The 16,617-nt window shown below is 35.3% G+C and overlaps 1 protein-coding gene across 3 annotated transcripts in view; it reads right to left on the bottom strand.

Annotated features, from left to right (window-relative positions):
- The window catches only part of ALG10 (DIE2/ALG10 family), a 111,449-nt gene extending 97,769 nt beyond the window's left edge, over nucleotides 1–13,680 (bottom strand). The window contains exons 1-3 of one of the 3 annotated variants that reach the window (XM_089827476.1): nucleotides 13,535–13,668; nucleotides 13,266–13,432; nucleotides 13,084–13,172 (exon numbers count right to left, since the gene is read on the bottom strand). In XM_089827476.1, the coding sequence (XP_089683602.1) occupies nucleotides 13,084–13,172; nucleotides 13,266–13,355 (179 nt within the window). In that variant the 5' untranslated portion in view covers nucleotides 13,356–13,432; nucleotides 13,535–13,668. Of the gene's footprint in view, nucleotides 1–10,944; nucleotides 11,053–13,083; nucleotides 13,173–13,265 lie in introns of those variants that run through there. The other 2 variants (XM_089827473.1, XM_089827481.1) reach the window with 2 other exon arrangements.
- Nucleotides 13,681–16,617: the final 2,937 nt, after the last annotated feature.

The raw sequence follows: 16,617 nt of genomic DNA, 5'->3' as shown, positions 1-16,617 counted from the left end.
ATTCTCAACTAGGGTTTGGCTTGTGCTTGGAAATGGAAAATCAACTTAGTCTCTTGATAAATAAACAAATAACCAAGTTAAAAATCATAATAGTCATATAGTATATGTAGGATTCCTTTGAGGCATTATTCAATGACTTGTCCACACTATGAAGCACACAGAAGATCATACAAGGTGCCTCGAGCCTATCCATCAAATTTAAGGACATCAAAGGACATCTATCGCTTGACCTCCTAAAGGGCATGGAAATGCATCCATTGTATCAGCCTCAATTGGGCATGGAAGCATATTCATCATATTGGCCTCCAAAGGGGCACAGATGTATATCCATCATTTTCCCTACTAATTAACTTGAAAGGACCAGTCGACTACTTGCTCTCCTTATATGCCCATGTCTCCACTCCAAACCGAATGGTAAAGGATGAAGCTTTTAAGGAATCATTACATCTAGTCTATTATGCATATGTAGAATTATAACAAAAACAACAATGTTTATATAAACAAATATAATAGTAGCAATACAATATTCTTCAAAAATGACTCAACCAAGACGTAATGCATTATATCTCAGACCACACTATTGTTGTTGTGTGGAGCCTAATCAGACACAAAAGTTAATTCTCCCCACTTTCATCAATGCGGTTTCCCTCCAGATTTTTCTACATGGGTCAGCGCCCCCAAGATGGGGTCAAGGAGCAACACCCCTTGCAAGGTCAAGGGGCAGAGCAATGACTTCATTATTATAAAAGGCATTGAAAGTTATTTTTCTATAGATGACATATTTTAACCCTAATTTTGTAACCAGCATAAGTCTTGCTTATAATGGCTTAAGGTTATGGATTTTCATATGATAATTTAGTAACTTCTTGCAAAGTGGTACAGAGTTGCAAGGGATTACAGATTGTAATCAGGTTGATCATTAGATAATAATATCGGACTCTCTGTTTGGTGAACGTAACCCAAGATTGGGTGAACTACATTAAATCTTTGTGTCTTCTCTTCTATTTCTGTGAGCTTTATTCCTTTGCATTATTGGTCATATTTACATGTAACTGTTATATTTAAGTCTTCTAATCCTAACAACTACTGAGAGAGATCTAGGCTGCTGGTAAATATATTTATATCTGAATCTGAAGGCTCTTCTAAATGCTTATGATTGTACTTCTTTTGTGCCTTCCACAAATGAGGCTTCTTCCTTTTATATCCCTCCTTTTCGAAAGTCACAACCTTTCACCATTACTCCCTTTTCAAAGGATGAAACCTTCTATCCTTAAAAGATATCTTAATCATTAATTATAGTTTAATTAGAAGTTTTCACGAACTGCTTCCTGCAGTACTCTTAATTTCGTATTTGATCAAATATATTAAGTGATTGCTGCCCTTGTGTTTCTTTGGCAAATGTTCAAAGGCAGCGAATGTGAGTTTTATAATGCTGTGTTTTTCATGTGAGAGTAATTCCCAAGTCTAATGTGATTTAAATGATGTGTAATTTGCCCCCTCGCATGACAGCTCTTTCCAAAAGGCTGAAATTACCTTGGAATTAATACTCAGACATACAGTACCAACTGCTATACCAGTCCAGTCCAGTCGTGCCCTTTTGGGGGTGGTCAATGCAATTTTCAAAATTTAAAAAGTTGCAGTTCACATTTATTTTATTTCAGAGTTGGTTTATTACAGTATTCATCAGTTTCTCAGAAGTTATTAGCTGTTAGCATTCACTGCAGCAGTCATATGTTGATATTCCCATCATATTTCACCATTCAAATTTCAAATCTCTGTGACAGTCATATGACTTTTGCTGCTGATAATATAGTTCACAAATTGTCTTTATGGATGAACTCAGATACTTATACCATCATTGAATCTGTTGAATGAATTCACCTTGTAATACAAGACAGTTTACCGTTAGTCATTAATTATTATAGTCAAAAATTCTGGATGGTTCACAACCAGATCCATATCCTAGTTGATTATCTGCTAGATCCATTTTATTTTCAAATCATTATCCGCCAGTTCAACATGTATAAAATTCAAATGGTATAGTCTGTCATTTAGCCTTAAACCCATTTCTACTTGTAGTCTTATCATTTCAGTATCATCAAAATTTGCATAATATTATCTGTTATTTTGGCATTTATCAATTCTATGGATTTGATCAAAAAGTAATTTGTCAGCTAGATGCCAAAATCATGTGTGTATGCTCTCACCTCGCCAACATCAGAAATTGGATGATGATCAAAAAGAGCTAAGATTTTAGTTGATTGTAAATATTTTGGTGGATTTGGGGCAACTGTCCTGCTAGGAACATTACATTAAGCTTGTAAATTTTATCCTCTTAAGAAAAAGGCAAAGGTTGGTGGAGATGTTTTGAAGGGTAAAATAAGGAAAGAAGAACCCCATTCCTAAAGACCCTGATAACTATTTAAGCCAACAATACATACTCACTTACCCGAGTACCAGGATCTTAATGCAAAAGAAGGTTAGTTTATCAAAGGAAGGGTACTTCATTGACTGGACTTCTAATATGGGTTAGTCTGCTGTTGATCCACAGTCAAGATTGAGTTGGAAGCTGTATTTGAAGGGCTTCTGATTTCACTCTTACTATTCAGAATTAGTATTGGAGCACAGGGATGGAGATGCCATGCTGGGATCCCAGGCATCTGATCTGCATGCATTATGATCTTGTAACTGCCTGGAGAGTAGAGCAATCATGTTGGTGGTCTATAAAGGCTAGGATTTGGTCATCGCGACTGTTCAGCTAAGCTTGAGAGGAAGGAAAAGAGAGAAGAGAGTGATTACAGAAACTATGGAGAAGAGAATGTGTATCAGTAAGGAGCATTGTCTGTGAATATGTGGAAAGATTTTGTAAAAGTCATTTACGGTGGAAACATCAATTCTGTAGGCCTCTGTTCCTGAAGAGTTCTTTGCTTGGTTTCTCTGCTCTCCAATGAAAAGGGTCTGCATGCTCAGTGTTGTTTCTGTAAAAAATATGAGCAGATGAAGATGCAAAATATTTAATACAAAATTATATGTGCTTCTCAACTTCCATTCAAATATAATATACATATTTTTAGAATTTTCAAAATCCTATTTTATAGGAAACCTCCAATAACAACTCTCCTAAATATATGAGTTGATTTAAGTTTTAGCAACTAAAATCCCTATAAACACTATGTTGTGAGGTTTTCACACCATCGCCCCAAAAATTTGGGGACCCCCCTTTTTTAATCGCCTCGGCAAATTTTTGGATTACCCAAAATTTTTGAGTTTTGAAAATTTCACGCCTTGGCACCTTCAGGACAAAATGTGGGGAGGCTTAGCTTATTTTCACCCAGTTTCAACTTGATTTTTCAGAGCCACCAATTCTATCCTTAGGCCGAACAAATTTCAAAGTTAATTCCAACTTGGCAAGATAAAATTGTAAATTTTGCACTTAGACATTTTCTTTTGAAAATTTGGATATAATTGTATAAATTTGAATAATTTTCAAAAAATGAAATTTTTGTTAAATTTGGTCTTTTGGAAAATCTTAATTATTTCTTTTGGTGAAGAAAATTAATTTCTGTGATAGTGAAATAAAATTGCAAAATCGATTTTTGGCTCTAGAAGAAATTTTATTTTATTTTTGTCAAAAAAAAAAATTATTGGCATAGCAAAATCGATTTGGGTAAAAATTGCAAAAAATGGCTTTAATAGATAAAAATTGCCTTGAAAACTTTTTGCCTTTAATGAAATTGGTAATTTAATATAGAAAAATGGCTTTTGGTTAGCCAAAATACAATTTTAATGACGTATTAATTGCTAAATCCTCATTAAATGGAAATATTTAACATCTCCAAGGCACCATTTAATTTTTTTTTGCAAATTAGAACTAATTGGCAATTTTAAAATGCAATTTTCCTTTTGGCAAAATTAATTTTGGTTAAGTATTTAATTGTGGGCCATAATTTTGCATTAATTATTTGTTTTTCTTTCTCCCAGGGTCCAAGTCGGCCAGCTTGGAGGAAATTAGAAAGTTGGGTATAAGAGGAGGCCTCTCTCCCATTTCTTCCTCACTTCTCACTTCTCCTTCTCAAGGTGTTGGTGATTTTGCAAAGGCAGATCTGCACTCTTTTTGCTTGGCGAAATTTGTGGGAGCCGAAATTTGTGTAAGATAAAATTATGATTTTTGCAAGAGGCTGTGATTTTGGCCCTAGGTTGGGTAATTTTATTTGGAGGTGAATTGCATGATAAATTTCTGATTTGCAAAGGGATTTGAAGTTCTTGAGGTCTTGTCCTAGGTTCCGAAAAGTCTCTGTAAGATTATTGGTTAAGGTGAATTTTCATCATCTAGAGTTGCAAGGGGTCCTTAAGCTGACATCCTTCTTTCGTTCTAGTTTAAGGATTGCTCCTCTTGGTTCTTCTTGCCTTCTAGTCCACCACTCTACCATCCCGTAATAGAGCGACGAGCATGGAGGATGTTAGTGCAAGTAAGAATCCCAAGCGAGCAAACACTAAGAAAGACAAAGAGGATATGATGCCCAAAACTCCCTTCTTCTCGAAAATGAAGAGAATAACCGACACCAATATCGCTATAGTGGACATGATACGGATGAAGGACAAACTAAAGGAAGGGCAATCCCCCTTGGCTATAGGTAGAGGTAATTTCAAATCATTTAGAGTTGCAAGGGGTCCTTAAGCTAACATCCTTCTTTCATTCTAATCTAAGGATTGCTTCCCTTGGTTCTACTTGCCTTCTGGTCCACCACTCTACCATCCCGTAATAGGGCGACGAGCTTGGAGGATGTTAGTGCAAGTAAGAATCCCAAGGGGACAAGACTAAGAAAGACAAAGAAGATATGATGCCCAAAACACCCTTCTCAAAAAATGAGGCAAATAACCAATAACAATGGCAGTACCATAAAAGGATATACAAAAGGCAATTGCACATCACAACCCAAGCGTCGACACTTCCATTTCAACCATAATGAGCAACGTTGAGGTGGCACTTAATTTTGAGGATATTAGAGAAGAGGATGTCAATGAAACAGATTTTGGATCGAGGTTGGATGAGTTGGGGAAGGTTGCTATCAAGAAGAAGCATTTGGGCACCCTTTTCTTTCTCAATGCTTTTATTGGATTTGAGAAAGAATATGAGAAGGATCACGAAAGGATACTACAATCAGCAAGTGGCGTGGCGAAGTCAGCGGAACTCAAGGCGAAACACACACCTTGTCCTCCTATGGAAGAAGTTAACGAAGCACACACCTTGTCCGCCTTTGGAAGAAGTTAACAAAAGGCTAGCTAAGTTCATTGCCTTAGCTAAGAAAATGAAAGAAAAGGGAAAATTTATATTAGAAGATCATTTGATGTAAGCCCAAGTGGCAATTTCCTTTTCTTCTAGAATAGGACAAGTGTCTATTTTTAATTGGCCACCATTTTGGTGCCTTCTCATTGGTTGCCACTTTTTGCACTTTTTTCATTGGTCCATTGATGAGGTGGTGGCTTCTCATTGGCCGATGGGGTGGCAACCCTAATTAGGGTTTTGAGGATCCAATCTGGATCGTTGATCTTGTTTTGATCTCCACCGTCCGTTTTATTTCTGGCCCCTATAAAAGGCCATTTGCTCTCATTTGTAAAGGGGTTGGAGAAATTGTTGCGAAGATAATACCAAAATTGCTCTCTTTTTTCATTGTTGCGATTTGCATGTTGATTAAGAACATTGGGTGTTATTGCATGTTTTCTACTTCCACTTAGTTAGATTTCCTTTCAAGTTGTTAAAGTTGGTTGCATTTGAAGTTGTTTAAGTGAAGTTAAAGTAGATGGATAGTTGTATGGTAGCATTGGTAAATGTTTGATAGGGATCAATACTAGGCCACTAGCATCCTAGCGGCTGGTTAGGAAGCTTTGTGTGGTAAACTAGTTTATTATTCCTTCGAATCATTGCACCTATGGAAGTGAGGCCGCTGGTCAACTCTCATTAGGTTCGATCCCCGTCCATTTGCTAACCTTCCATTCGTAGGAGTAGGAGTAGAATAGTGAGTAGCTGGGTAGTCGAAGCTTAGAGAAGCAAGTTAGAGGAGTAGGTCAAGCATTAGAATACATCTATTCACCTTCCACCACCATCACTTTCCATCAACATCATTTAGCTTTCACAAACCCATCACCATCAACATCATTCCACCAAAGTCCAAATCATCCTTGAATGAATAGCGTAAGGCCGCCTACGTGATTACCAGCAAATCACATCGATAAAACTGAGCGAGTATCCAACGGTGTAAGGAACATTGGAGTTATACTCATGTCTCATGAGCATTAACTTTTCAAGAGAGGAGTTGCATGTTTGATATCCCATATTGAATATTCAAATCCTAATATGTTATGTAAGTGATACAAAACTCGCATCAACACACTAGTACAACAATAATATATTTATGTAAACATGATATTTTAACAAACACGCTATTATATTAAGCCATTTCTCAACAACTTAATATTAACGTACATACTCTAACAAACCTTATTATTTTATCCATCATTATTATATGCAACCTATGATGCAATATTCCTAACACCTATGTATACACTAATTCCCAACCCCCCCCAGTGTAAACATGGGGAGAAAATACATCACAATACTTGATGACCACATTTCATAGTTCATCTGAAGATGAGTAAGGACACACACATCTACTCATGGATCTAAGGATGGGGACTATCACATCTATCCAGGGTCTTACATTAAGTTTGGATAGGGACAAGCACATCTATCCAACATCAATCATGAACAGGTACACATACATCTGCTCACAACAATTATGATTGGGAACAAACACATCCAATCATAATCACCAACTCTTGTGACTGGGGACAAACACTTTCAATCACTTACATCATCTTGTAAATGGGAACAAACACATCCATTCACTAACAACCAAGAAATGTGATTGGGGACATACACATCCAGCCACAACTTACATAGCTTACAAACCAAGTCCTTACTGTTGCATATGCCGCCGCCATTGTAGATCATTACCACTTTGATCACAAATGATATAAGACAGTTGCTGTTACCACCTGGAAACAATTCTTAGCTTTAGTCATTTTGGCACAACTTGATTTGTCACTAAAACAATTTTGCAACCCCGACACTAGTGACTGGAGAGAGGTCACCAAGTTTCATCAAGCCTCCAGTACCTCATTCCTCTAGTTGAATTGCTACTTGATTGGAAAATTTGGCTCATAGTCTCAAAGTTACAGTGACCCCACACAAAGAGGATGTCACATACAAGCAATAGTGTATCCAATTACAATTTTTCTTAATTTTCTTATTTATTGACACTTAAAAATTTTGATAAAACTATACGGAAAGAATATATCCCTCCTAATGTGAATTTCATACAATTGTCGAGAAGTCTTTGGTACATTAGACATGCTCTCCAAATACATTTTTTCATTTTTGTTTTGAATCTCAAAGACATTAAATGGAATATACTACTAATTGATTTGTTAATTCAAAAGAGAACTGCAAACTTCTATGTGAAAACTTGAGACTAGTATATCAAGTAGAATAAGAGATAACCAACCATCATGCATGGAAAGTCTGCAACCCTGACATTAAGCGACAATTTTCTTCAATTGTGGATGATTGTATAAGGACTTTTATCTACCATGTTGTGGTGGATTAGATCCCTCAACAGCAGCAGGCTTCTTCTAATGTAATTTTCTTCTTGAGACAACGAGTCTGTGTAATGCCTTCAGTTAAAAACACATAGCTCATCTTGGTACTGTGACACAACTCTCTGTTAACAGGGTCAAATTTGCCAATGCCTTTGTCGACTATAGTCAACAAGTCCCTGGTGACAGACAACTCCTCTACCTCACTGCAACCAACAATTATAAATCCGAAGCCACGCATATCCTCACAATTTTACACATTTAACAGAGGATCACACCATCTAATGGAACACAGCATTCTTGGGAAAAACAAGAAAACTGCTCTGCACAACCAGCTTTATGCAGAGCAATCTTTTACAAAGACTCCGAAAAGATTTGGTCCATCCCCAGTAGTCATTCACGACCTCCATTTTTGTATTCTTCAATTTTTCTAATGACCACAGCTAGGAAAATGTGCCTTTCGAACATATTAAAAAACTATGAATCAACCATCCCTGCACTGCAGAATATTGCAAGGTGTTGCAATTTAAACTTTCTCATTGATGGATATTAATGCCTTCAGAAGATTGAATCTTTGAATCACCCTGCCAAAGATCAGGTTTATATCACCCTTTCAGATGCCAATCATAGAATTTGGATCTCAAGTATTGAAATAGAAGAATTGGGGAACCAAACCCACTACAAACATTTCTTGTGCACGATTTCTTCTCTGGAAACAGCACAAGGATGCGCTAGCAGCTGCAAAGCCACAAAAGAGGCTTATCTGGTTTGATGGAGGCTGGAAACAATGAGATGATTTTTGTTGAGAACTTCTTTACAACATCAAACCTTTGAGAAAATGGCAATCACCACACCATAAATTTCTACATTGAAGCTTATTTCATTACTTCATGCCTTGATCCTATGTCATTCAAATGAACAAACCAATAGTTCATCAGCCACGGAAAGATGTGAATTGACTTATTCCTCTGATATCCATGATCAGCAACCTCCCATTTCTGATGATACAAGGAGAATTGGCACAAAAAGTCAGGTTCTCTTCCACAGAAGATTCCTCGTGTCATTCTTTATCCTTACACAACCAGAAATAATCATAGAAATAATTTCCTATTTCTTTGCCTTAAATATGGCAAGAATAAAAAGAGATTGTACAAATATTCTCTCCTCGCTGCAAAATAATTGGCATAAAAAATGATCTTGCTCTGATAACATGTAAGAAAAATGGGCAGATGAAGCTGCAGACCATTTCATACAAAATAATATGTGCTTCTTAATTTTCATTCAAATACAAATTACATATTTATAGAATTTCCATATCGTATTTACAGGAAACTTCCTATACCAACTCTCTTAAATATATGAATATATTTAACAGCTCAAATCCCTATAAACACTCATACAACAATAATATATTTAACTATATATGATATTTTAACAAACACACTATAATATTGAGTTGTTTCTCAACAACTTAATATTAATGTACATTCTCTAAAAGCTTATTAATTTATGCATCATTATTATGTGCTTCCTATAATTAAATATTCCTAACAACTAAATGAACACTAATTCCCAACAGTTTCTGTATTAAACACTGCAAGGTGACTTGTCCTGACCGTGATGGTCAAATTAAATAAGTTTTTTACTGTTATTTCTCCTCCTTGCAGCTATACGTCTCTGCACACTGTGTGTCTGTGATGATGAACCCATATGATTAATCAGTTGAAACTTGCTTGTAGTGTTGAAATTGTTGTTTTAAACAGGTGAAGCTTTAAGAAACTTTCCTGTCAACTGGCACAACTGTCATTATTTTTTATAGTGGCTTGTCACCTCCTTTGGAACTTTTATCTGGCATTCCTGAGAAGTTGAGAACTATGTTCAAGAATTAAAAAAGCGGTTTGGATGCACATGGTTGAGTTTACAAAGAGAATGCTACTTGAAGTATATTTCTTTGTTGGGTCTGTCTACTATAGTTTGACATTGTAGGTGAATGGTAGATTTTAAGGCATATTACTATCATGAAATTCCTTCACTAAGCAATAGGAGATGTCATTTGGATTATCCTTCTGTTGATTTATCAATAGTAACTTGAATATGGTGTTCCCTATTCATATTCATGCTATTGATCTAAGCTATGTTAATCCTGAAGGCTTAAGTTGAGTTGCCCTGGTTTCGTGTACCTAAGGGAGGCTAGAGATGTCCACAGTACTGTATAAAGGGAACCACCATGCAAGTGGGGTTGCTCATCATGCATGTTGATTATTGTGCATGTAACTGTTTTGATTCATGTGACTGTGGAGATGTATCAGGGCAAGTGGGATTGCCGGTTCATGTTGTTCACGGTGTTTGTACTTGTTCCATCGTGGAACTCTGGGTTAACTGAAAGAACTTCTCTAAATAGAATGAGAGTGCATGGGTTTATTCTGAACATAGATCATTCAAGATGCCATGGTAATGACCCCATGGATAGTTTTCATTGGCAGGATTAATGCATGTATTAACTGAAAGTTGTTCTCTCAAAGAAATGAAAGTGTGGATTTATTTTGAATGGTGGATCTTTTGGATTGTTTTCATTGGCATGATTAACACACCATTCACAGACTGGATTCATTCAGTGTCATGTGAGTCGTTGGAACAAACTAGCACTCATAGTTGCCTGTTGATGAGTCATTATAATAAAGTCTCAGTCCCCTGGCCTTAGGTTCAAAGATGGATGAATGGCATAGTTTGGGCTCATTGTCTATCTTCTCACCCAAAATGCCAAGTTGACAGGATATGGGCTGCAGTTGTTGGAGAGAATCCATCATTTAAGAACACAGAGATTCAAACGTCCATTTAAAAGGCTTACTATTCACTATTATGCAATTACTGCTGTCGCATGAGTACTCAGTATGGAAGTTCATTCTTCTTTTAGATTTTATATGAAATTAAACTGTAATATGAGTTGAATAATAACTTCCTCACATAAAAACTGGAAGAAATTACCTATAATACATGTAGTTGAATTGTTGAAAATCTTTTAGAGCTATAACAGTTTAAATTTTTTATTTCTTAGGAAATGAATTGATTTGATAATCTATTTATTTTTATGAGAAATGCATGTTGTACTACTGAGCAAGTGTTAATGGTGATATTTTACGTACTGAACTGTCATAGATAAGAAGGAATGTTATCTCAGCCAATGTTCTAAATTATAATCATATGTACAGCAATGTATAATACCAAACTGTTAATTGCTGTGAAACTAAAACCATTGTAATGGATAATAGCAAGTAAGGTATGTGAGACCTGAATTTTATGTGAAGGTATACGTAGAATTGGAATGTGCCCTTGAACCTTGAATTGTTCAGCAATAGTACCACTTTCATGGTAACATCATTTGAATATCACCGTAGCCTTGGACAAGACGAATAACATGAGTCAAGATTTTAAATTCAGCAATTGAGGAAGTGAACAAAATTTTAAAATTGCTATTTTAATTAACTGAAGTTAGAACCCGCAGTATTTTAGATATTCTACTTTCTTCAGGAGCTGTTCTTCCAAGATGTGGCAGCAGGATACAGCAAAGGATGTTCTTTGTGGCTATTTCGTTATTGCATCACATCATCTAAAGTCTTGGGTCCCATTACAAAGCATTTGATCATGCATGCAAAGGGGAGAGAGCCAATTGGACCAATGTGGCAGTGATGTTAGTATAGGGAGCATGAAATGAATGCTGGAGATACAATTCACTGATATACACTTTAGGTTCTCAATGCCAATCAAAGAACATGCCTGGAAGATAAGTTCCTAGGCTAGAACTACGTTAAGGATATTTAGTAATATGTGCGTTAAAAAATAAATATGAAGCTGAATCAGAGTTCCCAGACTTGCAGCAAGTTGGGCGAGTTGGGCAAGTTGTCCGAGTCAGCGAGTCAAGTCATTCTCAATGAGTCAGATGGACTTTGACTCAGACTCGGCCGAATCAGATACCTGCCTCGCTGACTACCTGACTCGCCTAACTCACCCAGTCAGCGAATCAGGTGGCTGACTCACCAAGTCTAAACCAGCTGAATTGGCCAGTGTCAAGCTTGAGTTGGGCAAAACAAAAAATAAGTTGTTTAAGCTCTTTTTTATAACTTATTTCTTCCTTGCAGCCCTAGAAATATTTAATATGAGATGCAAAAGTCATGTCAAGAATCCGAGTGGATCACTGAGTTTCAATAACATCATCAAATAGAAGGTACATGAATGTCACCTTCCATATGGTAGCTGCAACTCCTTCAGTTCTTGTTCTTTGTTTGACAAGTAAAGAGATTTGACAGGAAGAGATTTGGAAATTGCATTTTTAAGCTTTATCAATACATTTTTTGTGAGCTGCACCTTGATCCCATTGGGGGTGTTGCCCCAGACCCCGTTTTATTTTGATGTACACTACTTTGAGTTTGTGCAGTACAAGTCATTATCTACACTCTTGTCATTAGTCTTCCTAGATATTACTTAATGTATACTCGTCGTCTGGAAGAAGACTTTTTCTTTTGGGAGAGATAATTAGTCTGTATAAAATGCCTATTGTTCTGTTTGATAATATTGGTTATATGTTAGTGTGTTACTTGTGTTTGTACTTATGTGATTGATGTATATTCATGTATGTGATCAAATTAGCTTCTATTTGATGATATTATTGTGTCTTGAAGCTTTATTCAATAATGGGTGCATGAAACAAGTTTTAAATCTTTAAAAATCTGTAAATTTCAATGGTTTTTCACTTTGCCAAGTCATTGATGAGTCACGAGTCAAGTCGACCTTGCCAAGTTCGAGTCTGGAAACTTTGAGTTGAATTACACATATATTGCTGTGATTTATAGTCTGTGTTTGTGAGCACATAAAATCTTTTGATTACACGTGCAATTCAATATAGGTATGAAATACAGGTACATTCCAGTGACTCAACTATTGAACAACCTGCCAATTAATAATTTTATGGGAAGGATGTTACAATCTCTTTCTATCACTTGCTATTTAAAAATTTTAGTAAACGGTGTCCAGATTTGGGGGTGTTTAACGAGGTTGTGGTAATAGTTAAGGGGTATATTAAACCCAAAAAAATGTAGTCCCAACTTACCCAGCATTCCGCAACACCTTCAAGGAGATCATTAACATTTCTCAAGATTTACCAAGCCAAAAAAACTCTAGGTCAGAATGTGTGGCCAAATTCAGAAGTCAGCTGGAGGAATATTATATGTATACTAATAGTTGGTAATTCGGAAACCGAGACAGCTCCAATGCATATTTGTGGTTGAACAATTATAGCTACTTTCAAACATAAATCTTAAGAATACAATCCAATCATACAACATTTAACTCACCCAAACAATAAAATACTAACTTGTGAAAAACTACGAAAAATTTGATATTATAACATCGTGGATAGAATGGACTACGTACAATCCAGGAAGAGTCGTAATCATGGGATCCCAAGTTTTAAAATCCCCTTTACAATATCTCTGTGCTTGTGGAACGTGAAATATTTCATCCTGCCCAAAAGCACAGAAATCATAATTCCATTTTCCTTTATTAACATGATATAGAACACCGAATACTAAATGAGAGGAAATGAGAGAGCATACCATGTAGGGGTCTGGAGCAATGCGATTTACAAGCATGGAAATAGGCACAGCCCATGCAAGTATCATAACTGTGAGAAGTAGGCGGCCCATAAATTTTACTCTGTCAAAGTCTTACTTGGGGTAGGTAAAAATGACGAATCCAACAATTGAGCTCTCAGTATTTTCTTCTGTTTAAGATGAAGGAAAAAATGTTGGATGCCTGTAGGTAGGAGGTAGAAGTGAAACATTACTACACAGAAATCGATGAAATACGAAAAGGGCAAAAGAACCTCCGAAGCAACGCAGTCGGAATCCAATATCTGACGATTTTGTTGAATTGATCTTGCTTCAAATTAACTCAATTAAACGTGGAATTTCTCTCGCAGGCCTGGAATTTGATACTCTATTGTTACAGCAGTCAATATGATACTTTATTAATAAACTGTATATCTTTAAACATATTATATGAACTTATTGTACCCATTTAAAATATTAGTATGTTAAATATAAACTTTGAAAAGAAATTAAGTTGACAAATATTGCTAATTTATAATTATTTCCTAGAATTTTGTATTATTTGATAAAACATATGAATTTAGAAATTTTGAGATATGAGATTTTTATAAATATTACTAATCTATTTGTATATTATATTGATTTGTGACTATCAATATTTATCTTAAAACATAAAATAGAAGACATTAACATGAACAAACTGTCATAAAAAATATGCATGATAGACAAGGGTGGCCGTCAAATTCAAGGCTTGGTCTCTAGTCGTGGTTGAAATGAAAAGTCTTTGAAAACACATATAGGGAAACTTGTTGCCCATGTTTGAATGACCGCTCATAAGAAGTCCCCAAAAAATGATAGCACGTGTATTTATAGTCAATCACCCATGTACTAATAGATGATCTTTTTTAGCTTTCTTTGTTGCTTGATGATTGGTCTTTTTGTGCAAAAAATACTATTTTTTTGGGGAGCAATTATTGGGGAGTGAACATAACGGATTTTGGGCAAACATTTTTAAATGACACTTAGACCACCTCGCACTCTACGATTTCTACAAAGAGCTTCATAAACGCAGGAAAGCGAAAAGGTTAGCTTTAAGTTCTTCTCTCACCTAGTGAGGTTCACCCAAAAAAAAAGGTAAATTTTGACATACGAATTGGGAACTGTAGGTGTACGAAGTTAGCTTGAGCGGCTACTAGGTCATTTCCCCTAGTGTATGAGGTACAAATATTGCTCATTTCTTCACCTTAACATGGGCAAGGGAGAAATTGGCCATCTCCATTTATTCTCCTTCGGTATTGTGTATCTTTGTATATGTTCATTTGATTTTTGCTTGGATGATCTTTCTAACATACTTCAACAATAGTATAATAAAAAATGTAAAATGGTGAGAACATGTCAAATTTTATCAATTTATAAATATGTAAATGAAAAATTAGAACATAATTCATTTTTATTAAATTGTTATTAATATTTATTTCCAAAAAGTGTGTGGCTCAATTGAGTAAAGTTAATTTTGTAATTTATGTAAGTAATTTATTATTTTATGTTAATTATGTTGTTGCTATTAAGATTCTATTGTGTAGCTTTTTGAGTCAAACTCATTAACCTGCATTTCTTGAATAATATTCCTAAGAACTCCACTTTCTAGAGATTAAATGTTACACTCAGCATACATTGCATCTAAATGATTCTCACATATGTGAAGTATTCGACGTTCCCAAGAGGTTGCCCATCTCGGTAATACTCTAGTTCAAGTGTGCTTAAACATGAAGTTTCTCCCTAATGAGTAGTTGAGAGTTTCATGAGAATAAATGGTACACTTGGCACACATTACTTCTCGATGATGCTCACAAAAGTGAAGCATTGGACCTTCCCTAGGGATTACCCATCTCAGTACTACTACAACTCAGGTGCTTAACCACAGAGTTCCCCCAAGGTTATGTCCACTTAATTTGTTACCCCACTTGGAAAACCTTCAACAAGTAGTTTCTTAAGAGTGGATGATTGTAGAGCCCCTTCAACTCATAAATTGATAAGTAGGAGATATTTTTCATAGAAAATCAAATAATGATATTGCTCAAGATTCAACTGTGAGGTTTTTGAGTCAAACTCATTTACCTATGTTCATGAGTAATGGATCACAAGAAGTTTACTTCAGCTAGCTAGGGGAAGAATGTGATTTTGTATACTTCATCGCATCAAGAAGTCTGCTTGATCTAACTATGATAAATTATAATGTTTATTTTCTTGCATTATGGGTTAATTGACCAAATATTATTCGATCTAATTGTTAGGAAAATGGTGTCTCAACCTTGTAACTCGAAAAGGTTATTGTTGATATTTGAACATGGGAGATTGTAAGGTGATACCCACTTTGTAGGATTTAAATGACATTCATAATGAGTGTCGAAGATAGTGCTCTCTAAAGCCACACATTAGATACAATGTATCAATGTAAAATTGAATCATTTATCACTAGGTCCCATATCTAATGGTAGAGATTATGTTATGTTTTCTTGTCCTATAAGGTAAACCTATTTAATGAAGGATTTATATTATAGTTGAAATATTGTTGATGAATTATGTTGTCCTTCATTTTGCCACCACAAAATGGAGGTAACAATACAAAATATTTCCAATAGAGTTTTGTGTCTCTAATATAATTCACTATTTCATTGGCAAAAAATTGATCAAACGATTATTTCCAATTCATGTAATGAATCCTTTTACTGAAGGCTCTCATGAAGTCCTTTTCATTTTTTCATTTTATTAGCTTATGCTTGATTTTGAGGCCTTCAAAGTCCCTTTTCCATTTTTTAGTATTTGTTTAGATTGTTTTAGTCTTTTTGTTTTCTTCAATCTCTTGCTTTCAGTTTTCCCTTTGCTTCGAGATATCTTGGAATTTAATCAAAGTTGTTAGTCATGAGCTATCAAGGTTTAAGTCCCTAAAAAGTGGGTTCTCCAAGTTCAATTACATATTTAAAATATTGGCTTTATATTCTAATGTTGAGTTACACTTTTTAAAAGATATAACTTAAAATGAATTTATGCACTTTATCACTTTAGATTTATCACTTAAGTGATTAAAACCATTATAGTGCACTTTATGTTTTTTATCATTAAAAGCAACAAGAGAGTGTTGGCCCTTATAAAAAATTAGCATATTAATAGCACTAGCAACTTTCAATGCATAAACAACAACATATAGCTTGCCTCTATCAAAAACCAAAAATGTAAAGTTTAGAGTATCAACGGTACTGGTAATGTCATGCAATAAAATAATAATAGTAACAGAGTATCACACCACGCAGGGGAGGTAAAAATTCTAAAGCCATCTAGGCTGAACAAAAAACTAAAA

Source organism: Cupressus sempervirens, chromosome 1 (genome assembly GCF_028749045.1).
Source record: "Cupressus sempervirens isolate cs-2001-9-10 chromosome 1, ASM2874904v1, whole genome shotgun sequence".
NCBI lineage: Eukaryota > Viridiplantae > Streptophyta > Pinopsida > Cupressales > Cupressaceae > Cupressus > Cupressus sempervirens.
This window is presented reverse-complemented; position numbering and strand designations above follow the sequence as displayed.